The 27,123-nt window shown below is 44.6% G+C and overlaps 1 protein-coding gene across 1 annotated transcript in view; it reads right to left on the reverse strand.

Moving 5' to 3' along the window:
• The window catches only part of AUTS2 (activator of transcription and developmental regulator AUTS2), a 1,316,048-nt gene extending 1,290,009 nt beyond the window's left edge, over nucleotides 1-26,039 (reverse strand). Inside the window, exon 1 of the mRNA XM_064296083.1 lies at nucleotides 25,731-26,039. Within this exon, the coding sequence (XP_064152153.1) occupies nucleotides 25,731-26,039 (309 nt within the window). The remainder of the gene's footprint in view (nucleotides 1-25,730) is intronic.
• Between the last annotated feature and the right edge of the window lie 1,084 nt (nucleotides 26,040-27,123).

Here is a 27,123-nt window from a genome sequence, read left to right on the forward strand (position 1 = left end):
AAAAAAGAAACTGCCCTTATGGGGGAAAGGAGCATATAAAAGGTAATAAACATTTAATGACCCAATAATTGGTTATATCAGAGCAATCATTATTCAGTAATTAACTTCTCTCTCGGCTGTTCACTTGATATTTGGAGCACCTTTGACAGGCCTGAAATTATCCATATTATTTATATCATAAACTAAAACCTCGCGGAGGAGCCCAAAACACAACAAGGTTTCCAATCGCCCATGCTCATTCTTGCAAGAAGCAAAACCAAGGGTATCCCAAGCCCTCCACACGGAATGGGCACCAAAGCACAGAAAGAACGTTACTGCTAAACTGTGGGGCTACGGGCACAGTCACAAGGGGAGGTTAAAGGAAAACACAACAGAAAATCAGAGCTTAAAAGATAGCAAAAAAAATAATTAAATTGCACCACCAGGAAAGAATACAGTGAACAGCTGGTATGTTGTTACTATGCAAAATCACAATTAAGCTCAGGTTAATGTCATTTCCAACTAATTACCCACAGTCAGTTGGAAGACACACACACTGAGAGAATTCACTTTACCTACTCCAACAGTTTACTTCTGTGTCTCTGCCATCCACACAGCCACAAGGTTCACCACAATTTACACAGGGGCGGCCATCTCATTTCTATCTCCTTAGAGGTAGAACTTAGGAGTCGCTAACATTTCAACACCTCCCTTGGGTCACACTTCCTCTGCACGTCTCTTCGTTCACACAAAAATAATGTTCACAGTGTCTTCTCCACAACCCCAGTTTCCTATGTGCCAGTCTCATGCTTTCTCCTTTCCCCTCTGCTCTCTGTCCTGGATCCTTTTAATGCCTGGTATGAAAAGGAAAGTATTGGTCACTTCACACTTGCCTTACAAATTAATCATTATTACTGAGGTGTTTTACAGCTTACAGATAAAGAATGTACAATTTTCACTTTCTAAATTAGTTGTTTTCTTTTAACTTATATTACGTTCATCTAAAACCACTACCCATGCCTTCCCCCTCAAAAAAAGGAAACCCCTAAGCACCTACCATGGCTAGAGTCCAGCCATTCCACCCCATTCCACACTTGGGCCCTTCACAAGCCCCACCCGAAAGGTTAGGGTCCCTCTGGCCACTGCCATTTGAAGGGGAACTTGAAAACAAACTCAATGGGACCACATCTCACTGAGGTTCTGTAGCTTCCACGTCTGACACCAGACATGCAGAACTACCTCAATGCCAAAAGCACCCTCTCCTGTAAAACAGAGGCAAGTGAATTTGAAAGACCTTCCTGAAAACACTTCCACTAAGAGCTGAAGGGGGGAGTCAAAGGTCTGATAACCCCAAAGCAAAAAAGAATCCTCGAATCTACATCACTGGAGCACTATTATCTATACACCTTGGACACTGCCCCAATAGCAGGCCGCACCAAAGTGCAAGACACCACCCCTGCTGCTTCACCTGTGCCTGGAAACAGAGGTCAGATAATCTATCTGCTACTCACACCTTTGAGAATCCTTGTGATGGAGGGAAAAGGAGGACAGCGGGAGAGGCAGAGGCGCGAAAACGGGCAGTATCCTCTGCTGCCAATGGGGAGATAACTGCAGAGCACCATAACAGATTTCAGTTCCTCTGTGCACGTAGGAATATTTATTTAATCAATGTACTGTAACAAAACAAGCCTCTGGTGTACTTTTGGAAAGACGTAAAGCCATTCAGAGCAGGGTGACTGGAGTCCTGTCACCTGTTCCGCTGATACGGGGAAGCCTGAGGCGGGGAGAGGGAGGCAGCTCTCACGCGCACAGAGCCCACGGAACCCACGGAGCCCACAGAGCCCACATGCCTGCTGGGGAAATACAGATGGCTCCTGGTGCCTAGTTATCAGTCACAATGGTGGGGCCTGGACGTCACTCTCCACCCCCGCCACGTAGCTCCCGGTCATGGCTTGCTCTAGGTCTCTTCACCGTAAGTATCTCCTTCCAAAGAAAACCAACAAGTGAGCTTCCTATTTAATACAACCACAGTTTCTCCCACTAAGAAGCTAATGATTCTTCAGTATCAAAGGAAAAACAAAATTCTTAGCGAGACTTCATTACCTTTGGCTTTAAATGCTTTCAGTGGCATGGACTGGAGGTGAGATTATTCTGGGGTAGATACACAGGACGGGGGAACTTCTTTTATGTACTTACTTTTAACCATGAAACCACCTTTCATCACATACCAGATAAAGATACTTGCCTACAGAGACACGTTACTAAGTTTACTAAGTTACCCTGGTAGTAATGACAAGACTCGTTGTTTACTACAGTCATAACCGCCAAGGCTGGTCATCTGTCCTTACCCATTCTCCAAAACTATCAGGAGAATATTTTCAGTAAATCAGATTTCAGAAAAGATAGATCTTAGAGCCTAATCTTGGTATATGCTGTGAGTGTTAACAGTCACTGTCAGGAAATGATTTAAGGCTGAACCAAAACATGATGAACAATACAAACTTACACATTCCCCAAAACTTATAGAAACCAGAATGATTAAGCAGCAGCCAGTACAGAAAGGGGAAACCCTGGTGGCACAGTGGTTGAGAGCTAGGGCTGCTAACCAAAAGGTCGGCAGTTCGAATCCACCAGGTGCTCCTTGGAAACCCTATGGGGTAGTTCTATTCTGTCCTATACGGTCCCTATGAGTCAGAACTGACTCGACAGCAATGGGTTTAGTACAGAAAGGTGGAATGTTTTTTCACTTGTACCTTATTATATCATTTTATCAACCCTTCCTTATATCCCTAATTTCTTGGGATTTGAGGAGGGGTGCAAGAAAAAATTTGAGGAAAGTAATGAAAATCAAATATTTTGGGCGATGTTCTATTTCTTGACCTGGGTGCTCATTCCTCGGGTGTTCAATCTGGGAAAATTCATTTCCTTAAGATGTGCTCTAATTCACAACACGTAAGTTTTTAAAACTAAATATACATCAATATATTTCATTTTTTAGAAACCGTTTGGCAGCACAGAAATTGTTTTAAGCCACCACCATTACTCTCTCGCCAAGAAAATATTCAAAAACTTTTTCTAAAATAGTAATTTCAAACTTCCTTGACCGGGGGCTTGCTATAAAAGAACATCTCATGGGCCTGTAAAAAGCGAATATTGCAGCACCAAGGGCGGGGATTACGTTTTTCAGTAGATCCGAAGCAGGGCCCAGGAATCTGGGTGTTTAACAAGCCACCCTGGAGGGACAGATGAGCAGCCGGGTTTGGAAACCACTGTACAAAGCAAGTCAATGCATTTATTGGAAAGTGAAGCCGCCCAATCCAGATTCTCCGTATCTGCACGAATCCACACGTAATTATCTGGAAAAGTGCAGCAAAAGCTTTAATAATTAAAGAGGCGGTCAGTCACCAAACACGAAAAATACTTGGCCAAAGCTCTGACGAATATTCTTCTCACGATGACTATACATGTCCCCTAAAAGGAAGCCACTATGTTAGGGTCACTGTGTAACACCTACGGGGAATAACTATGCATGTCCCCTAAAAAGAAGCCACTATGTTAGGGTCACTGTGTAACACCTACGGGGAATAACTATGCATGTCCCCTAAAAGGAAGCCACTATGTTAGGGTCACTGTGTAACACCTACGGGGAATAACTATGCATGTCCCCTAAAAGGAAGCCACTATGTTAGGGTCACTGTGTAACACCTACGGGGAATAACTATGCATGTCCCCTAAAAGGAAGCCACTATATTAGGGTCACTGTGTAACACCTACGGGGAACCCCATCCTGCAAATTTAAGAATAGAAACTGTGAAATCAAATTACTGTCTGTGGCCACAGAGGACCCAGGGTCACTGGCAAAATCTCAACATGTGCTTTTCCAAAGCACAGTCTGGGAGTACACCTCCATTTTCCTTATCATTATTATGTCACCAAAAGTTTAGATTTCCAGAGGTTTAATGATATGACCAAAGTCATTTAAACTGAAAATTCCAAGCCAACCTGGAGCCCTTAGTTTCTAACCGCAGTCAAAAGTCTTTCTACTGCTCCATTAGAGTTTGGATTGCCAGAAGGGCACTTTGAAGGGTTAAATTCAATCCATGCTCCCCCTTTCAAAAGTACATTCTCTAGTTTTAGATAACCAGTCTGGGTTGGGAGCAGTAGTAAATGGAATTCTGCTTACAGGAGCGCATGTTGTTGTTGCTGGTTCCGATCCATAGTTACCCTGTAAGGGAACACTGCCCAGTCCTGTGCCATCCTCACAACCCTGCTATGTTTGAGCCCACTGTTGTAGCCACTGTGTCAATCCATCTACTTGAGGGCCGTCCTCTTTTCCACTGACCCTCTACTTTAGCAAGCATGATGTCCTTCTCCAGGGACCAGTCCCTCCTGATAACTTGTCCCAAGTCTGTGAGAAGTCTCCCCATCCTTTCTTCTGAAGAGCATTCAGGCATGCACAGACCACCTCAGTTCAAAGACAGAAAGACTACTACCCTGGGGTCCTTTATCTGAGCACACAATCGGGAAGCCTGCTGGATAATTTGTTTTAGAATACCAGGCCACTTGTTTTTAAACAAAGCTTTAGCCAAGGAAAGAGGTTACAACAAAAGGAATCACAGGGCCAAAAGGAAAACAAACAGAAAGTCAGAATACAGAAGACTCCACGACACCAAGACTCAAGGTGGTTCTTTCTATTCTCGTTTTTTATCTTATTTGCCAGATATCAAAATGTAGGTAAAGGAAGTTTGCATTTAGGCCTCTTTTCCTACCCTCAACCCCATTTAGGCTTTTTTTTTTCCTCACTTTCACCTCAATAAGACACAATTAAATCTTTAAAAAAACGAAAACCTGCCTTTTCATGAACCCACAGACCACACAAAACTGAAGTCTGAGGATGGCTCTAGTGTTTCCTCTAAATGCCTTCTCCCCAGTTTTAAGTAGGCCCCCCATAAACTAGAAAGACCCCTCAGTGCAGGTCATACAACCCACAGGCAGATGGTTTCCAGAACGCCTGCCGCCCTCCCCCACCGTGGGCAAAATCCCTACGTACCGAGCTATTTCAATCCACTTCATCCACAGGCATATGGGTGACACAAATTAAATTTATAAAATTTTAGCTCAGTTAAATGTTTAAAATATTTTTGTAATGGAAGCAATACAGTGCAGTGGGAAAAGCAGTGACCTACATATTAGGGTTCAACACTGCTGTCCTCCCACTAATTTACTAGGTCGTCCAGAACAGTTATATAATTTTCTAGATCTCTCAGTTTTCTCATCTATAAGGTAACAGCCTACGATGTCTCTGATGTCATCATCCATGGCAGAGAGTAGGGGGATAGGGGCTGGGTGCCCCAGTAAAACAACACCAGAATAAGACCCTCGGGAAGCATTCACTGAGTTCTCTTGTGTAGTCAGGCTCTGGAGTCAGAACATAGAAGCTGCATGATCCCGGGCCTACACTATCTGTGCCTGTTTCCTCTCCTATAGAATAGAGATCATAACAGTCCCCAGAGGGTTGCTACGCATGAGAGGTCTGGCTTGGTTTTAACAGTCCCCACCTCAGAGGACCACTGTGAGGATTACACGAGTTAATTTCAGCAATCAGAACAACACTTGGCCCACAGCAAACAGCAAAAAAAGTCGCTGTCACTGTTATGAATACATCACTACTGGGCACTCTGTCCAACAGAGGGGACCAGGGCAGCACGACACAAAGTGGAGGCACTGCCATTCTGACGGTGGAGACAAAGTTGGCGAATAAATAATTAAGTCCTTTCATGTGCTGTTCTTTCCAATCGAAGGAGAAGAAAAGGTCCTGTATCTCTACATGAGTTTTGGTGCAACCTTCACTTCCATGAATCCTCAGAAGTCCCCGCCCTTATTCCCAAACCCGTTGATTTGGGCAGGGGCACAGGGACTGGCATCTCTATTCACCTGAACACACAGTCCCCGAGGACCCACAAGTTTCTAAAGCCGCCAGGAAAGCCTAAGCTAGAAAAAGAAAAGTGTTTTCATTCGTTTCAACAACAATCTTATCCCCCCATCCACACCCTAAAGTCAAAAACTAAGCAATCCAAAAGCTCATAAAACATATTCTTGGTTTTTCGTTCGTATTTAATTCTTTTAGATAATTCTCTGTATATGAGCTCACAAGGATAGACAGTTTTTTCCATGCTGGGATTTTTTTTCTGATGAAGATGATGACCGAGAAAGGAAATTACATCAATTACTTTTTCCACTTAACCGTAAGCTTTCAGATTTTTTTTTTCAATAATTTTTTTCCCTCAAACACTCCCCCTTCTTCTCAAGATTCATCTTAGTGACTGACTTCAAATATCGCCTCTAATGTATCCTGCCACCATTCAGGGATCCCATAGTATTCATCAGTGACCAATCCCCCTGACTGCCGTGGAAGACTGACAGATTTAAGCTTCACTTCTCATGAAGTCTTCCCAATGAAAGCAGCCTCCCAGCCTTGCCCAGTAGAAAGCTCTAGAAATAAGCTTTAGTTGTTTGCCCTCCTTTCCCCCAAATTTATGAGCTCACAGTGAAGTACAAGGCTCTACTTCAGGCAAAAAATCGAGTATCATCATTCCTTCAGCATCTTTCCTAAATTCGAATCTGAACCGTACATCTAACAAAATAAAAGCCAACTCACTCCAAGTCCCTACAAACTTTAATGTTTCAGCATTTAACCTGTCTTAAAGAAACGCATTTGTGAAAGTATTTTAATCGAAATCCTCAGAATCAAAATACTTAATTTAAGCCAAATCAGGCAAAAACACTTCCCGAGCTGTCACATTGTCCCCTAGAGTTTTCCTAAGGGAGCAGTACAGTTCCACCACACCTTTTTCTCTGTTAAACCCCAGACCCAGTGCTGTGGAGTCGATACACACCAAAAAACAATGTGACACCGGAATGTAACACCCCAGCCCAGGAGTGTCAGTTCCATGAGGGAAGGGGCTGTTTAGTTCACTGTTTCACCCCCAGTGCCTAGAACAGTACCTGGTAGAGAGAAGAAAACCAGTACCTATCTGTTGAATGAAGGAGTAGGTCACAAGGGAGGAGGATATGCCACAGAGAGCTAAGGCCGCAGGAGATAATTAAAAAAAAAAAAAAAAACTGCCACCAAGTTGATTCCAACTTACAGCGGTACCCTATAGAACAGAGTGGAACTGCCCCACAGTTTCCAAGGTGTCAATCCACAGAAGCAGACTGCCACATCTTTCACCCATGTAGTGGTTGGTGGGTTCGAACTGCCTGAAAGATGTCATGGTCACGGCTGTATCCACAGAGAACTGACCACTGGAAGTGGCAGAGCACATCTGACCACACACCTTACAGCTAAAGCTATGACCCAGGCCAAACAGCCCTCAACCGCCAGCAGACAGCTCAGAGCCTTCCTGTAAAGATGTGCAGGACTCCAGGTTTTCTAAATGAAATCCTGTGTGCCCAGTGACTTCCCAGGTAAGTACATAATAAATTCCACTTCTGGATTTCTCAGTTCCCTCTGTAAGGTCCCACTCCTGGTCTCTAAGTACCTGATGCTGTGTAACAGATATGTAAACGTGTCCCCAGATCCTCTCAGTTATGAGGGGATAGACAGGGAAGAGAGTAGCAGGAGGGCAGCTCCTCAGTACATTACCTATCAGGATCTTGGAAAGCAGAACTATGTAAAAAAAAGCTCAATAGACAAAATGTAAACTACAGGCCAGGAGAGCTGCTCACTCATCGGCTCTTAACACAGGGCTTGGCACTAAGCATCTGAGAGAACCCAGTGAAGAAAAACGGACACACCCTGCAGACACAGGGTCTCTACTCTGACTGTACAAGCAAACGCCCTGGGGAGCTTTTAAAGTTCTGATGATGGGGTAAGGGCTCCCTCTACCCTCCCATGAGTGTGGGTACTTTTTTAAAGCTCCCCAAGCTATTCTAATGTGCAGGCAGGTTTGAGAATCTCCTGCGCTAAAGCTTACAGTTGAAAACACAGAACAATCACCTACAACCTGAAGAAAAGTACAGCAAAATGCTAAGGTGTGTTAAAGCTGGTGGGGGCTACATGGGTGCTGCTTATGTTATACTTCATACTACTCTGCATTTATAAAATGCTTCATACATAAGCATATATACACATATGCAGACTTTTTTTTACATGCACGTATTTTAAAGCAGCCTCACAGCACCGTGGTCCTCAAAAGCACAAGTACCAAAAAATGGTTTTCGATCTCTAAGACATTTAGGCACAGGTGGGATGTGAGGTTTTTACTTTACCGTGGGAAAAAAATCAAGACCAATTCAACTGTGTCTGCTGACTTGAAAATGCTGGCCTAAATTCTGTAACATGCTTCACAGCAGAGGTCTTGAAAAACGCTCCAGTCAGACTCAGCTCTGAAAGACGAAAGCTACCTGCTTCATCGAGGAAGCTTGGTGGCGTAACGGTTAAGCACTCGGCTGCTAAGAGACAGGTTGGCAGTTCAAACCCATCAGCCACTCTGAGAGAAAAAGATGTGGCAGTCTGCTCTCTTAAAGATGCCAGCCTTGGAAACCTGAGCCAAGGATCCACTTAAAATCAGCAGAGCGGGCAGGGCTGAGCCAGACTGGCAGACACGGAAGTGGGTTGTGACAGGACTGTGTTACTCACAGGGCTCTGCTCTAGAACCCTCTTAAAATCACAGGGGGTGCAGGGAGTACTTCCAATGGAAGTTTAGGCACAGACATGCCCATACCCCTTCCTCTTCTTCATCTGGGAGGTGGTACAGGCCCGAGAATCAGGAGGTCTGGGTTCAAACCCTGACTCTACAACTTTCTAGCTACATGACCAAGAGGAAGTTATTTAACTTCTTGCACACCTCAGTTTCCTCGTCTCTAAAACAAGAATAATAACGTTACTTACTTCACAGGACTGTTGTGAGGGTTAAAAGTGATAATGCAAGTTAAGCTCTCAGCACAGCTAGTACCCCACAGGCAGCCCTTGGCAAATGTTAGCCACTATTACCACTGCTGGTGCATTGCTGTCGTTATTCAAATCATCACCTAGATGACAGGCGATTCTGGCACAAAACAGCAAAGCTATTTCTCAACTTGTGGTGCTTGGGCATTGAAAGTCTAGATTTCCTAAACAATGTCTTTTGAGAGAACCATATCCATAAACACAAAAAGAGACAGAAATCTTCTTGTCTGCAAAAAGATGCCCCATGCTGCCTGGAAGGCCTGGGATGGTGGCTGCAAGGTACAATGGGAAGCTCCCAGAAAGGAATATAACATGTGAGTCCTAGATCTGGTTTTGTTTTAACATCAGCTGGTTGATCGTGTGCAAGTTCAAAAACTTTTTTCAGTTGAAAAATGAGAACCTTGGGTAGTTGTTTCTAGCTGTTAAGTTTCTCCTATCACTCAGATTTGAAGGTCAAAATCATTATACTGTCACCTCCCCCACCTCCGCCTCACTCACTCCATTCTAGCCACGCTGGCATCGTTATAGTTGCTTTTCCCTCTTTTTGAATGCTCTTCCCCTGGCTATCCATGTTTTTTGCTCCCTCATTTCCTTCAGGTTTCTGCCCAAATGTCACCTCCTCAGAGAGGCCTTCCCTAAACCACCTTCTATAAATAGTGTGCGCGCGCGCGCACACACACACACACCAATTTCTGGCAATCTCCTTACTCTGCTTTATAACCTGCCACCACCCAGTACAGAATATATGTTTGTTTACTGAATGTCCCCCACCCCTCACCAATCCCCCCACTAGAATATAAACTCCATTAGAGTGGGTACCTGTTTCTCTTATTCACTATGGTGTCCCCTGTGCCTGTTTAACAGTACCACCCTGACATGCAGAAGCTCTTAATAAATAGCTCTTAAAGGAGTAATAACAAAAGAACCCAGAGGCTTTTTTTCTCTCAAAGAAAATCTTACTCTAATATATAAAACAGGTAAAGGCAGAGTTCTTCTGGCTAAAGGAGGTCAGAACCTCCCTTCGGTTGACTCAGTATCCCCTGAGGTGCCCCAAAACCACTGCCCACGATGATTTCCAAGGTTCCCTACAGCTCTGAAAGTCTCCAAGCCCACGTTACTTCTGTCAGATTCCAAAGAGAAACATCATATTTGGCCAGTGACTTTCCATTCTGTGACTGCACTTACTATTTGCTGGCAGCTGCATAAGGGGCCCTGAAAATCCACAGCAGACCGTATCCCAGAACCACTGCATCCCTAAAATACCTCCTACCAGGCCAGGGAATAAGGATAATAGGCCTTTGTGGATGGCCAGAAAGAAAATTCAACTCCACGACGAGAGGGGGCTATGGAGTAGTTTCCTTCCATGCCCTATCACATGGTCCCTTGGTCCCTGGGCCTCTGGAGCCCACCACTGAGCCTCTAGACTGCAGTAATCCCACTGCTTCTAGAGGAAGGCAGATGGGTGCATGACCCAGGACCCATGCAGAGAAAGGTGATATACAATGGAACATACAAATCCGGACAACATGGCAGCCACATGGTGGCTTCCTGACTCCACTACTTTGTCTCTTTTTACATCTAAATAGCCCCCAAACAAAACAATCCCTGACTTAGTCTGCTCCAGGCTCACATTCAGGAAAACAGAGGATGAGGGAGTGTCCTGGAAAAGAACTCTGCAAAGGCATGAAGAGTTGGAAGAAAGCACTCCAGGGAAACCAGCCGGCTGTAATTGTGCCAGGTCTCATGCACAGCTAAAGGACTTCCTCACAGTTGCAGGGAAAATATGAAATGTACTGAGCAAACAAGTAAACAGGACCTTTGCTAATCTATGGCATCCAGTCCAGCAGTGCTGACCTAAGCAAGAGTTAGGGATTCAAAGCGTGGTGACCCATCCTTTACCACTGTAATCTAATCCTTAAACTAAAGACAATTTAATGCCTTTATATGTCCATATGTTTTCTAATGACGCCACTGCTGTCAGCATGCTACAGGAGTGCTTCTTGGAAGATGGAAGTAATGACAAAACACATCATTGGGAAGGCAATTATAAGCAGTACTAACCATTTTACAACGGCCATATGGGCTGTATTTCAGCAATGCAATTTCCAAATCAGCCTGAGCGTACATATTTCTCTGTCCTTAATCCCAGGTACATCATAATAAACAAAATAGAGTACAGATGAAATATGGGCAGCAGATGTAGAAATCTACAAGAATGCTAAAGTAATGCTCATCCGTAAACAGTAAACAGGGGGTTCCCACTGCCTTGTCAAGAGAAACTGACACCCATCTCTACTGGTCCATCTTCACACTGTTTCCTTAATCAAAAACACCACAATGGGGGTATTACAAACCACCAGAGGGGCTAGGCATGACACAAGGAAAAGTTAAAAATACATACAATTCCTACCTTAGAGTTTACAACCTAAGAGAGGCCCTACGGTAATATCGAACTGGTATTTTACAAATAAATAAAGCTAAAGTATAACAGTTACGACATTTTTAAAACCTTGAATTACAGGTGTCGGTTCCTTAAGCACTAGATTTTTGGGGGTTATACTGAAATTTTAAAGGATATGCTTTGACTTGGGTCTCTCCTATGATCACAAACTCTGCTAAAAACAGAACTCTACTATATTTCGATTTTGCATGTGCAGAAAGGTAACTGTGCTCATCAAGGTAGTCAGAGAAGAAGGGCAAGACTGCATGTCGGAAAGCACAGTGGTTCCAAAAAGAAACCGCCACCCCCTTCACAGAGACAGGGACCCCCAGAGAAGAGTCCAACCTGACTGACCTTCCCAGTCACCCAGAAGTCTTCTGAAGAGTCTTTATACTACGCCCTAAGGGACGGTCATCACCCAGGTCTGATCCCTGAATCCTCGTGGGTGAACGGCACGGGGGCCCATCTTGGCCCACAGGAGATGGGGGGAGCAGGTCTCATGAACGTACAGCACTCCCTCCAACCAGAGCTGTTATTTCCAGGAGAAGCAAAGCTCGCTGTCACGTTCATTGGCAGACCCTCTGTAGCAAAAACAAACCTCTGCAGGGTGGAGGGATGGGCGAGAATAACTTGCAAATGTACTTAGAAAAATGAAAGGAACCGATGAGAGAAAAAGTAACGGACTATTTGCCACCAGTATCTTCAACACATAGATACCAGGAAAAGCAAAGAGCTATTCAGTATGGCCTTTCAGTATGGCCTTTTTTTTTTTTTTAATGGGAAGGATAGGGTATGTATTAGTTCAAAAAAAAAAAAAATAAAAATACCGGTGGTAACAAAAAGGTCTGTTTTATTGTGGAACACATTCCCAAGAGACGTGCCACTTCCTAGAATAGTTTAAAACCAGACAAGACAAAATACTTAGGAATCTACTGTGGAAAATGAGCTTATGCCTGTAGTGACCTGTGAGAGGGTGCCAGAACCTTCTCCAATTTTACACTTCTGTTCCAGGAGTCGGTTGTAAGAACTGGGTAAGGTAAGTATGCGCAAGGGCAGTACTGGGACTGGCGTGCAGCAGCCCTCAAGTATCATGAGTCTGAAACCCTCGCTCAAAATCTACCCGAGCAATGTAGCCTGGGGAAAGGTCACATTTTTAAACAGGGAGAAACAGTGAGGTGAGAGAAAAAAAATACATATATGTGCTACAGATGTTCTGTATGAGTGGCAGCCACCTCTCTGTAAGCTCTGGCTTTTAAAAAGAAAATCAAAAACTTCCCAGAAGATGGTGAGGTACTTTCTCCTACCGAAATCCTATTATTACACCTAGAAAATCCCTTGTAACCAAGACAATTTTCAGCTGCAACAAGGAACAAATGTGGTCTACCAGAGACCCATGTGGGACTCTCTCATGAAATGTATCCGTATTAAAAACAGTATAAAGGGGTCAGGAGCACAGGCAGAAAGGGCTGCGCTTCCTGCTTCTCTCTTACTGACTAACCTTGGGCAAGTTGATTTAACCTCTCTCAGCTTTAGTTTCTTCGACTGTAAAAAGCAGGGATACCATCCCTTTTTTCACAGGGCAGTTCTAACAAGACAATTAGTGTGAAGTTCCCAGCACAATGCCTAGCACCGACTAACCAAACCAAACCAATTACGACTCATAGTGACCCTGTAGGATAGAGTAGAACCGCCCCATAGGGTTTCCAAGGAGTACCTGGTAGATTCGAACTGCCCACCTTTTGGTTAACAACAGCCCAGCTCACTATGCCACCAAGGTTTCTGGCACAGGCTAAACTCATAAAAACCCACTGCTGTCTAGTCAATTCTGACTCAGAGCAGCCCTATGGGACAGAGTAGAACTGCCCTATGGAGTTTCCAAGGAGCGCCTGGTGGATTGGAACTGCCGACCTTTTGATCAGCAGCCATAGCACTTAACCACTACACCACTAGAGTTCCCAAACAGCCGTTCCCTTTCCAAAAATTTCTCTTCATGGAATTTTTGTGGAAATAGAATAATAGTAAATAAGTATTCATTAAATACCTACTACACATAGATTACTGAGTGAAGAAAGAATTCTGAGAGCCTCAAATATGCCCAGGAGACAGATGCAGGGAGAACACAGGGGCTAAAGGCGGAAAATAAAATAATGTATCAGAAACTGAGGAAGAAAGCTCTGGCTCTCTTTTCCAAGGTTTCAGTCGTACTTCCAAGCGACAAACAGTAAGTCATCACTTAACATCTAACAGACCAAGAAAAAAATCAACAGCACTTGAACTTCCTGCCATATTCCAAAGAAAACAGAGTACATCATGTCATGGTCAACACTTCAAAAAATTCCTTGAGGCTGGCCACAAGATCTCAATCCACAGGGAAATCATTTTGGAAAAATGAAATACTCCCAAAACTAAGAAATAAAGCACTTCTCTGACCTAATCCATATCCCAGCATGAAAATAATCAATGAAGCTAATGTGTTACTGTTATTATTATTATGTTTGATGCTGGAAACAGAGGTTAAGAACTGCAGTTAAAACTAATTCTGGGTAGAAATATAGATAAAAGAATCTACCAGCTAGGTTTTGAGGTTTGAGTGATTCAAAGTAGAAAGTCATACTGCCAAAATATTTTACAATTGTTTAAAAGTGATCAAGGAAGCTAGAAACAGTCCAGATATGCTGAGTTAAACACCGTTTTTGATACGTTCAGATATTATGGAAAACTACATTTAAACACAGGAAATATTTCTGGAATCACATTATAGTTCTATATTTAAAAACGGTTCTACTCCTTCATCTAAAGGTGACCCAGAACAATCTGGACCATTTCTATATTAGACTAATGAAATTTATTTTAAAACTACACAACAGTCTAACAGCAGGTTTCAACACTCCGGTGTGAAATCGCACCTCCCAGCACACAGGCAGAATTATCCCCACACCTCTCACCTGCAATTATCATTTGCTCCCTCCCAGGTGGCTCTCAGCCACCACATACCCTCCCAGGCTCACATCTGAAAACACAAATCCCCTCTGGGGGCCTTCTATGTTATGGAGGTGAGGGCAGGACAAAAACAGAAACTTCATACTGGTTTAGACAGCTTTGGAAAATATTTATTTTCAGCACACTGTATAAAAGCAATTTGATAACCTTAAAACACCCTTATGTCACCATGGTTAAGGATAAGTCTTTTTCAAAATAAAAAGCCTAAATTTACTTCACAGTTCTATAAAGGCCAGGTTCTTCCATTAAAGCCAATTCCAAAAATTTAGCAAAGGATCTTTCATCGGCGGATAGGGCATAATTAGATGTTTTGATTAGAGCATTTTCCTCCCCTGGTTAACAAGATATAACAGATGTCCCCGGCTTCCCTAATAACAATACAGCCCTGCATTTGGCAGCCTCACAACTTTAAAACGGAACTGTCATATAGAAAAAGTATAGCCAGGGTGCCTTTGCACAATCATGACTCTGAAGTGGCTATGACATGCCCGGACTCCCCAATGGAGCAGATATGGAAATCGTATTCCATATTCATAGCCGCAAGCCCTCCTTAGCAGCACTTGAAACCCAAGCTCTGAAATCTGAATGATGCGGGCTTATTCAAATCACCACCAATTATTCCTGGAAGCACCAACCAAGTGAGATATGAAACCTAAACAGAAAATGCAAATCTCACAGTCACTTTCTTCCAGGAGCCCAGAAAACACAGGCAGAAAAGCAGCTCAGAAAAAGCAATGCCTGTCTAAAGAGGCCCACTCTACCAAGACCCTAGCTTTCCTGCAGAGAGTAGGACTACGGGACTTGATTAAAAGGATTCATATTTTTCACAGGAAGATTCCACTGGTGCATTTGACCCAACTTACAAAAATTCGATTTACACCAATCTTGTCACATCAGTCCAGGCTGTAACTAGAGGTAGGCCTGCATTTTAAAAGGCAGGCAGTCTCTGATTGAAGTTCAACTCAAACATCCTGGCTTAACAACTCCATTAATGACATCTAGCACAGATCTAAAGATTACTCAGCCCCTTTGTCAGTCGCATGTGTTATTTATAGGACAGTATATCAATCATGTCTTCCTCTTATTATTTCCTACTTTCTGGTCCTAAGCTATTTGGTCTGCCAAATTAATACATTTCATTGCTGCTCCAAATCTAAACAATGCTTGATAAAAGATTAATAAAATAGTTGTGTGCTCTGCAACCACATACAATCCAGGGATATTCATCAACGTCTTTTTATTTGCATATTTGGCTGACTGCCCCCTTTAGCAAATATGTGAAGCACGATACTCAGGTATCCTGGTTTATGGTTTGCATTTAATTCAGGGTGTCAATCTGCTTCTGTTTTAATTACATCCATCTTGATATGTTATTACAATCTCATGAAAACTTCTTTTCATTATATGAATGGCTATAAATACATACACATGACAAACAGTTGTTATAAATTTTCTGGTTCAGCAATAAACAGGAAAGATGCCTTAGCCAACATGTCATGTGGACTTAATATCTGAGACTTTCTTCTGTAGGAGAAAAGTTTGGTAGCGTCTTCAGCTCAACTGTACACTTAAGTTCACTTGTTTCAAATGTTCGGCCGCCGATGCTGTCGAGCTGCTCTGAGCTTTTCCGGATTGCTAGGCTGAAGAAAATAATATATCCCCAAAAATTACGTTAAAATTTTAAGTGGGCTACATTAAGGTCATCTTGTATCCAAATCATTATTTTATTTTTCCACTGGACATACAAGGATGAGAAATTCTCACATCATCACGGACTATTTATTTTTTCTTTCATACCCTCATACCCTCATTACCGGGGAAGAAAACACGGTACCACTAACAGGCTGATGTACTGCACTGGGACCAGTGAATTACAGGGTGATACACTGAGGCGGATGCTTTTTAAAGGTTCTTAACATTGAGTGGAAACCCTGGTGGCGTAGTGGTTAAGTGCTACAGCTGCCAAGCAAGAGGTCGGCAGTTCAAATCCATCAGGCGCTCCTTGGAAACTCCATGGGGCAGTTCTACTCTGTCCTATAGGGTCACTGTGAGTCAGAATCGACTCGACAGCAGTGGGTTTGGGTTTGTTTGTTTGTTTTGGTTAACGCTGAGTAACAATCAGAAAATGTCTTAGGAAAAATGGAAAGCTTTACAATTATGAATGCTCATCTTCATTTGCACTATTATTTTTGTTTTTAAAAACCTCTTTCCGAGGTTCCCAAGCCTTGGGAATCCAAGCACTAACTAAGGAGAAGGTTACTTCTCTAGTCTCACTGGGTCGCACTGTGAGTGCCTCTAACTCCCAGTGTGATCCTGAGCAGGCAATTAGCCCCTCTGGACTGTGTTTTCATTTGCAAAATGAGAGGTGGAACTACGTCGCTAAACACAACATCTGTGCCTCTGATGCCACACATGGCTTAGAAAAGCACATCAGCCAACAAGGGCTGGAGTGAAATGGATCAAAAGGCTGCTCTAAAGAAGTTTAGATCCTAACTTTAGAATAGGTCTGCAGATGAATTTCAAAACTGCAATTTTCACAAGTAATCAAAGTGACCACAAAAACAAATGAGGAGGGAGAAAATTTTGCAATACTTAACAATGCACAACACCAAATGCATGTTTCTCCTTTTGCCCCAGTGAAAGTATAATTTCACTTGAACTATATATAAGATCATTTCTTAGGAAAGCACAATTCAGGAGCCTGGTTATTTCTGCCAACTGAACATACACAGAAAGAATGGGTGGAAGCCATTGGAATTTCTAGCATGTGGCTGGAAAGGTGACAATATAATGTTCAACTGTTGTTTTCATCTACAGCTTCATTCTCTTATTTAGTATGTAGCTGTGGAAAAACATTCGCTGAACATTTCTAGTCAGCAACATTTAGCCAGCAAGCATAACTGAATAAAGAGACTCTAGGGGGGAAAAAGACAAAAAAAAAAAAAAGGTCTACTTTAGGGTAACCACTGGGCAATAATTGCTATACTGGACTATATCTCTTAATTCCTCTTTTTAAATTCTAAAATACCACTGCCATCAAAATCTTTGCAGAAACCCAAAATGAGATTGGTTTGATGCTGCAGCACGAGTGGGGACAATAACAAGGAAAATGACATCCCTTGGGTGTCATCATAACTTGACCCTGGCAATGACTTAACAGCTGTCCTGGATTCAGAATTTAGCTGGAGTTGAGAAGTATCAGATTTCACTCATATAAGCAAGAGTCATAATTTGTCTTCCCAGGACGTGCATCTGTGTTCAGCCCAAAAGTTATTCCAAACTGCCTCAGTGAACAGCAATCACACAGTACCTGCCATTTGTGGACTTTCTGCCTGTCCCAACAAAAATGAATGCCTTTTCCATTACAAACTTACATTTTCCATTATTTACAAACTGTGGGCATTTCCCTCCTCCTCCCGTGAATCCATTTTACTACACGAGTTTTCCAGAGCTCTGAAGTTACCAAGGAGGTACGGCACCATGAGGTATAGTGGCAAGCCAAAACGACTTTTTTAAAGTCAACAAAATTTCAGCATTCTGCATACGGTTGAAAAGTTGTTTGTTCTGGCAAACTCAAGAGTTCAGATATGAACTGAGAAACCACAATAATGAGCTCTAATGGTGGCAAGCAATTCCCGCTCACCGAGCTAACACTGGAGCCCTGGTGGCGCAGTGGCTAAGAGCTCAGCTGCTAACCGAAAGGTTGGCAGTTCCAATTCACCAGGCGCTCCTTGGAAACTGTATGGGGCAGTTCTACTCTGTACTTTAGGGTTGCTATCAGTCAGAAACAACTCGACAGCAACAGGTTTGGTTTGGTTTGTCTCTTTTTTCTTTGGAGCTAATATGCGAGTGCGTCAGACAGTTCAAAGGAAGTTTGGAATTTTAAAGTTCGCAACGTTTCAACCACAGCTTCCTAAATCCACTACCTTTTACTAACTGCATTCATAATTTTGACAACTCTATTCAGTCAAAGAAAAGAAGGCGGGAGCAAGACAGGAAGGTAGTGGGGGGCAGGGAGATAGGGAATCTAACTGGACCCTCAGATGGGACTGCCAAACCCACTAAAGTGTGAAACAAACACCTTCAAAGAAGGTAGGAACACAGGACCCCTTGCAATGGGTGGAATCAGAGACCCAACGGCCCTGAGACACAGAAGCTGTACTTGCCTAGCCTTTTCCTAGGCAACCAGAGAAGGCAGACTCTGAAATCCACTCCTCCCATCCTCAATTATCAACCACAGAAAGATCTATTCTTCGTGACCTTACAACAGTAAGTAGGGACTGCATACCAAGACATACAAAGCTAGAAAACTACCCCCACACCTCAGGCTTGTTGGAAGAAATGAAGGAAGAACACAGCTCAGGTTTGGAAGAAAGTAGAGACACTCACTGTCTTGCCAGCCTTAAATTCTATGTCCCTCTTCTAGAGGAGGGAAAAAAAATTCTACATTCATCTAATCATACAACAGGTATCGAGTGTACCAAAAAACAGTTCTGCCTCAGCTATAACCACGTCCCCTAACTGGTTTTGATTCTCTCCTGCCTTGGGTTTTACCAAATTAATCACGATTTTGTTCTTCCAAACTTCAATTATACAAGTTTTCAAATCTATCCGAATTTTTTCAGAACTTTCTCAAATGACTGATTTCTACCCGATGACCAGGTTATTTTTCCTAAATATAGCACACTGGGCTTAATCCCAATGCTGAAAAAAAGCACTGTTTGCTTAGGAGAAAAGTAGCATGAGGCACTTTTACAAAGTCAGGCTACACTGAGTATATATCACTTTGCACAGAATAAAATAAAATCAAATATAAAAAACTACTAACCCATTAGATTTCACCCTCTGTGCAGGGAGGTTACATACATACACAGACATACACAGACACACAGACACAAACATACCTCTGTCAAGAAATGCTCTAGACCTTTTGTCCAAAGGCTTCCAAATCTTGAAGCCTTTGGGACCTGAATTATTCCTTGACACCTGGATTCAACTATTGTTCTCTTAGTTTGGGGACCCTATTTCTAATCCTAACATTCTCTCAAACTAAATGATCACCATTCAATTTTGACAGTATACAGAACTGTTGTAGAGAAAGTCTCAATCTCCTTACCACCCTCAACACTCCTTGAATTATGTTTACTACTGCTTTTGTTTTTTAAATTCTTTTTCAACAGCGAAGGCTAGAGAAAAAACTCTTATGGATCAAAGCCTCAATCACTAACTTCATGATTCATTTTTTTTATTTTACTAATATATTTACATTCTATCTACTTCAGAAAAGAGCTTGAAGTAGCTAATCTTGATAGCTAACACATGCCACGTGGATTGGTCATATCACAACTTTCAACCTCACCTCACCTAAGTTCCCCTCAAGTAATTCTCTGTCTTGTTCAGCAAAATACTGGAATCCAGTAAATACAGTAAAATAACTTGAATTCATAACCACAAACACTTTCACACACTTCCTTTCCTGCAATCTTTCTCACTACTTAGGAACTTCTCGGATCCTAAAGTCACGCACACATTCAGAAGTGAAATTCTGGAACTGACCCATTTACTCTGCAGTCCCATGCCAAACTTCTCAAGATAGAAAGTGAAAAATGCAACAAAAACACAGCACCACAGCTTTCCCTGGCTGTGTCACAGAAGAAAGCTTCTGACCTTCTGGAACTACCACTTTATACATAAGTGAGCAAAAGAAAGATCATGTGAAACCTCTATTTTAACATCAATGTCAACCTCCTTTCTCATCCAACCTTCTTTTCCAGATTGCTAAAAGTCAGCAAGGCATGAAACTAGAAGGGACCAAGAGAGGATAAATACACTGGCTGGAGGGCAGCCTGGTGGCATCACAAAAAAAGGCTGCTATCACACTAAAGAGCTCTTAAGGAGAAGCACCCACCAATACTCACTTCATAGTTGGGATGCTAACGCTCAACAAAGCAGCGACACCAGGCAGGAAAGGGAGCCAAGAGCAGTGGACTAACCCTTCTCCACCACCACTGACACCTTGCACTCACCTTGCCACTACTGCTTAAAAAGGGGCCAAGGCACACAGCTTCCTGCACTACCTTCAAGCCTCCATGCTCAGTTTTCCAAGTCATCTACCATCAAACCACTCCCCAAAACTCAGGGATCACCAAGTTTCAAGGTCCAAAAGGGATCTCTGGGATCTTATCCAGCATTTCCAAATCTGGATTATGGATTACAACGCCCAGAATAAAAATGCATGGTGGTCAAATAAATTCAGGAAATAGGCACATCTCAACCCCTCTCAGATACTCAAAATTCACGTCACCATAATAAAGACTTCGTAAGTCTGGCCAGACAAGCTGCCCATTTAACTATGTTTAGCCCAGCAAGTTTCAAAACTATCTGGGTATAGGCCACTTTTTTTTTTTTTTTTAATCTTTAAACGCACCTATGAGCATCCTGCAAAGCCGTGTTCCCTTCCAGTTTGACAACCTTTGCTCTAATCTAAATCTCTCAACTAATGGGTGAGAAAAAATGATGTTTTTTGAGAGTAACTTCCCAAGGTCACACAACCAGATAGGAGGGCCAAGCCAGGAACTGGTCTTCTGACTTCCGAACAAGCACTGCTTACTTACGTAATTTCTTACTAACTTCTACCAGCCCTTCCCTATATCCCCAAGCTCTAATCACATCTTCACACTCCTCTGGTTTCTGTGCCTTCTTCACCATTCCCTTTTCTTACTCTGCTCTCCCTGTCCCCTATTCCTTCCCTACCTATCCAAATCACTCCAACCTTTAAGCCCCATCTCCATGAAGTCTTCTCAAATAGTTCTACCTATTCACCCTTCCCTGAAAGTCTATTCCACTCAGTTGGTAATAGGCACTCAAGTGTGTTTTGTAATTATTTTATAGTTTCTGGACTTATTTTATCAATGACACTACACAGTCCTTCAAGGTGCTACATATATTTTAGATTACTTGGTCGTCCTTTCTAGTGCCTTGCCCATATTAAGCACTCCATAAATATCTGCTGACCTGATGCAAGGAACATGATTAATACTGTTTTTTAAACAACTGAATAAGTGAGATTTCACAATAATAAATTATTATGGCCTTTTAACATGGCATGTTATAAGTATATCAAATTCTGTACAACCTGCTTATGCCACTGATGTGTGGGTAAGCCCTGAAACCGAGCTAGAAAATGAAGACAACATGAACGTCTTGGTTTGATCCTCTCTCCACCAGAAACAAGTTTTCACTTTCACAAGCCTGCAAAGCTCCATTTGGCCTCCTGTCTGCTAATTCTGCCAACTTCATCTTTGCTTCTTTTGGTCGGTTATGCAAAAGGAGGCTGTCCTGAGAATCCAGTGCACAAGAGGAAGGAGGGGGAAACAATGGATTTTCAAAATCCAGTTTTCAGCCATGTCTCTCACATGACTTCCTAAGCTACATTAGACAGAAAGAAACTCAGCTAAGGACAGAAAGGCAACACTGTCTGGCTCATCAGCATACATGCATGGTGCTAGGACCCCAACATTTCCATCTATACTTTGTTTGCTAGAGACCACTTTTTCTTTTTTTTTTTTAACTGTTAAATAAAAGCATTATCTCTGGGGGGTATTCACACTCATTTTGTCATTCAGAGAATATCCCAATAAACACCACCATATCCAAATGGTAATTGTGCCTCTCAATTGCATAATGAAAAGAACACCATGCTCAACTTTAGCCTCTTCACCTACCCTCTTATCGTCTATCATGAGACTCTTCATCATCACACACTTGAACTTCAGGGCACAATTACACAACACAAGTGTCTCTGCAGAATATGAAACTACCTCAACCAGTTTCACTGACTATAAAGTGTGAGGCATCTCAAAACTACCCCCACAGTTTGCATCATCTTAAGTAAGAGTACAAGAGTGAAGAACAGTTGACATTACAAAGCAGGTTCTCATTAGCCAAGTTCATTACTTTTACTCAATATCAGTAAAGAAACAGTTGGACCGGAATTATTTACATCAGCACGTTTCATTATGAGTTAGGAGCCTTTTGCCTAAAAAAAAAAAAAAATTTTTTTTTTTTTTTTTTTTTTTTTTTAAAGGGCAGTCTAAAATCAGCTAATCGGGACAAAATGATGAAGTCACACACGTGTCCCTTAACACTGACAGTGCACCACTCCTCCACCGTTTGCCAGCTATTGCTCTGAACTGGTGGCATGAACTGTAAGCCTGGCTGGGCAAGCCAGTATTTCTGGTTTCTTATCACAACATCGTATCAGCAGCAGCCTTGATGTATATGGTGATAACTGTTTTCATTTCCAAACACTAGACAGAAAAACACAATAGGTAATTACAGTAATCCTTATCATCTATAATAATTCTTAACATTTATAAACACTCCCTTCACACAAATTTCTGTCCAAGTTCATAGTTGAGTTGCCTGCTTCCTAACAAGCATCTCGCACTTCTTGGTGATGACTGGTAAATCTCCCAAACTGAGGTGGGAGGAACACCAGAAGTTTTATTTTAATGGGCAGTACACACATCTGTTTTGACCATTCACCACAGTCACAAAGCAGCCAACAAATCCACCTTTTCCCAAAGAACCAGACATACATGATGATGGTTTACATCCGTTGTGTGTTTTTAAACTGCAAAGTTTATTCACAGCTTTTCTAAAAAAGCTGGACCTCTTAAATGTGAATATTGACAGGATACTTGACGGTATTAGGGAACAGCTGCTAATTTATGTAGGTGTGATAATGGCAGTGTGGGGTTTGATGCCTTTTGTTTTTGAGTCTTTATCATTTAGAGTTACATACAGAAATATTTACCAATGAGAGAGGGATGAGTATATAAGATAAACAAGCTCAGACATGACTCGGTGATGGTTGAACCTGGCTGTGGGGTACACTGGGATTGATTCTACTGTAAATTTTCTATAACAGAAAGTTTTAAAAGTTTGATCTTTTAGACCCACAGAAAAATATGTATATGATACCTACATATCAAGGTGCCATGGTATTCAGCTAATCACATTAACTTGGGTTTTGAATCTAGAGAAGTAGAAAACATCATCACAGAAAGCAAAGGGACAGTATTAATGGTATGGTTTTATCTTCTCTAAAAAATTAAGAACCTGGAATAAGCAAATCTTCTCTCAAAAGTCAAGGGGAGAGTATGTATAATTGTGATATATACATACACACACATTTATCTGTGTATGAATGCATATATGTACATACACAGGTATAACGATATTCTGTATGTATGTACGTCAATCAGAACGTTAAATCCCTACTTATTAAAAATAAAGCAATCAAAAACAACTGCATAAATTATCTCTCTCCCTCTTGGCCTTCAAAAATGCTCATGGCAATCTACAGGCCCCTCTGGCATACAGGGAGGGAGCACACAGCAGCCAGAAAGCAGGACCACGTGTAGCCAGCTCTTACAAGTACTGTGCTAAACCAACCACAGTCAGCAATGGTGAACCCAACCACAAGCATCATTTTCTATTGGGAATAGATGCTGCCATTTCAATCCCTATTCTAAGAAAAGGAAGAGATTGAGAAAGAAAGAGAGCCATAGGTCACACCATACAGTACCCTCCCACCTTGACAAAGTTAAAGCCACACTTAGAATCATCCTAAGTGCTGAGTCTCAACGCTCAAAACAAGGGTGCAAGAGCCATTTTAGCCAACAAAGCGCCAGTTCTGGAACCAAAAAGTAACTGACTGCATCGCTAACACCAAAATCTATGGTCACCACCAACACCAATACCACTGCCCTCCTTCCTCCCCATCCACTGGCCACCATCACTACCAACAGACCAAGCAAAAACAGTTCAAACAGAAAGGAATAACACCGACAGGAAGACTCCTCTTTGTAAAAATACTTAAACCTGACACACAAACACACACACACACACAGAACCAGCAACCTAAACCTGTACAGCTACGATATGTGAGACGTACACCGTCATTAACAAAGCTCACATTTAAGCATCTGAAACAATACCATAATAACACCAAAAACCAAAGGAAAAGGAAAAAGTTTCCTTCAGAAACCTCAGACCATCACATCAGGTGCACAGAAGGTTATAAACCAACTCATTTCTTGGTTTTGTCCTTAAGAAAGATAGACCAACTCCACAGAATCTCAAAGCCTTCTCTGTGTATGTGCGTGTGCGTGTGTGCATGTGCGTGTGTATGTCTGTGTGTGTGTGTATGTGGTGTTGGGAACAGGTATACGGAGATACAGGGAGCAAAGAAGGTGGTTAAATTTATAAAGGCCAGTGACCAACCCCAGCACCAAATCAGATGGGTCCAAAGCAAAGACAGTTTCCCTGTGACCCCTGGGCAGTCAGTCCCCCTCTAGCCCCTGCCTGCCCCCCACCCCCAGTTAGTCAGCCCACAGGAAAATGTGCGTTTGGAAATGAACACTGCAGGTGCTCCAGGAATAAAGACACACACACATATACACACAAAAAGCCAATCACTTGGAAAGAAAACACAAAAAAGGAAAATGAGAGGGACAATTGAGGGACAAGCCCTTCCGAAAGCAGCCAGGATTTTGTTTTCCACCCGCCAGCCCTCCCTGGCGTACCTCTGGTCTGTCCCTAACTAAATTCCTCCCGCAGGAACCCATGTGCATATGTATGTGTCAAGATAATATTACAATTAACCCTTTCTGCAGAAGAGCCCCGGCCAGAATACAGAGAGATATTCCACCCTTTTCTCTTCTCTCCCCTCCTCCCTCCTTTCTGCCAACCAGGAGAAAACGCCCCCTTCCCCAGCTTCACCAAAAAAAAAAAAAAAAGGGCAGGGGGAGGAGAGGGCAAAGCAACCACAAAACCTCGTCGGCGTCTGGTCCCCAGGACACCCGGAAAGGTGTACAGTCCCCGCGCACACACACATCCACACACACGGACATATGGCTCTGTAGCGAGCACACAGAGACCCGTCCACAGGCGCCCCAAACCCAGCAAAGAGACTTCCACCAGCCAAGAAGCCATGATTGGGGAGGGAGAGAAGGAAGGAGTAGGGGCAGAGCGATTCCTGGAGGGGGGCGCATTGTTGTGATGCCCGCACCCCTTTCTTTCTGCCCATCTGCTGTGGAGGGGGTGCAGGGAGGGGACGCAGAGGAAAGGCGAGCGAGGACGAGGAAAGCCAGAGACCAGGCGCGGCTGGCCGCTCCCCTCCTGCCGCCCGCCGGCCCGCCCGCCCGCGCCCCCGGCTCCCCCCAACAATGAGCCCTCGGCCCAGACAGACAGACAGACAGCCAGCCCAGACCGCGGCGGGGGAGGCAGCGGAGCCAGACGCAGCCAAGTGGGGTCGTGCATAAAGGGAAATCGGGGGGAGGGGGTCCCCCTTACCTCCAGCGCTTCAAAAGTGACAAAGCTGGTCATGGCAAATCCATCGATGATGTCCTCTTCGGCCGAGGTGGACTCTCGCCGCTTCCTCCGCGGGGGTCTGGGCCGGGACGGGGCGGAGGACGGGGGCTTCCCATTGTCTTCCTTGTCGGAGCCCGACGACGAGGCGAGCGAGGGCGCCCGGGGCCGGCCAGCCCCGCCGCCGCCCGCCGCGCCGCCCGCCAGCCCGCCCCGGGAGCGCCTCTCCCGGTCTCGCTGCGACCGCGACCGCCGCTTCTTGCGGAGTCCATGGCCCCGCGCCGGGCCATCCATGGCTGTGCCGCTCGCCGGCCGCCCGCCGGCCGCTCCGGGCTCCGGCCGCCCCGGGCTCCGGCCGCGGCCACACGAAACCCGCCGCCGAGCCCCGGTCCGCGGCAGCACGGCTTCCTCCGCCCGAGGAGGACGCGGGGGAGACGGCGGCCGGAGAGCGAGCGAGCAAGCGAGGGAGCGAGCGAGCGAGCGACGGGAAGAAAGAGCCGCGAGCGGGGGGAAGGGGCGGAGAGAGGAGGAGGGACGGGAGCCGGGCGCGCGGCGGAGCGCCCGAGCGGGGTGCTCCCTCGGCGGCGCCGACGATGCCGGCCAGCGGCGCCCAGCGAAGTAATGGCTGAACGCGCGGCTCTCCTCGGAGCAGAAGAAATAACTCCCGAGCAGGCAATAAATCACGAGAGCGGAATGCTTTGATCGGGAGTCGGGGCGGGAGCCCTCCCCGCGGCCGCTCGCCGCCGCCGCGCCCCCAAAACGCCCAGCCGGGGCCACAGAGGTCGCGGCGAAGTGGGGGCACGCAACTTCCCCCGCCCTCGGGAGGCCGGCACCCCGGCGCCCCGCGCGCACCTCAGAGCAAACTCCGGGGCTGCGAGGCGTGCGGGAGCTGCAGCCCGCGGAGGCCGCCGCTCGGGGCCGAGGGGAGCGGGGCCGGGCCCCGCGGAGAGGGGCGCATAATGAGGCGACGACGAGGAGGGGCCGGCCAAAGTGGCCGAGGGGGCGCTGACGGAGGCGGGGGGCGGCTGTGCGGTCGTGGGGTTCGCTTTTCGGTCTTCGCGGGGGGAGGAGGGAGCGATGAAAGAGGAGAAGGGGCAAATCCCGACGCGGCCAGCCCCCCGCAAAAAATGTGCTTCCCAGCCCCGGAGACGAGGTCACCCCTCCTCCGAAGCCGAAGGGCTGAGGCAGTCGACGAGGGAAGCAGAAAGAAACCTCCGGCGGGGGAGACACCGCTGTGCCGCCGCCGCCCGCCGCTGCCCCTGCTCCGCGCCCCGCCGGAGGGAACGCCGCTCGCGCCGCCCTAGAGCCCCGAGCCCGAGGCTGCACGGCGTGTCCCCGGGCGGCTGCAGCGGGAGCCCGGCCGCGGCCCCATCCTCGC

The sequence above is a fragment of the Loxodonta africana genome, chromosome 12 (assembly GCF_030014295.1).
Source record: "Loxodonta africana isolate mLoxAfr1 chromosome 12, mLoxAfr1.hap2, whole genome shotgun sequence".
Classification (NCBI taxonomy): domain Eukaryota; kingdom Metazoa; phylum Chordata; class Mammalia; order Proboscidea; family Elephantidae; genus Loxodonta; species Loxodonta africana.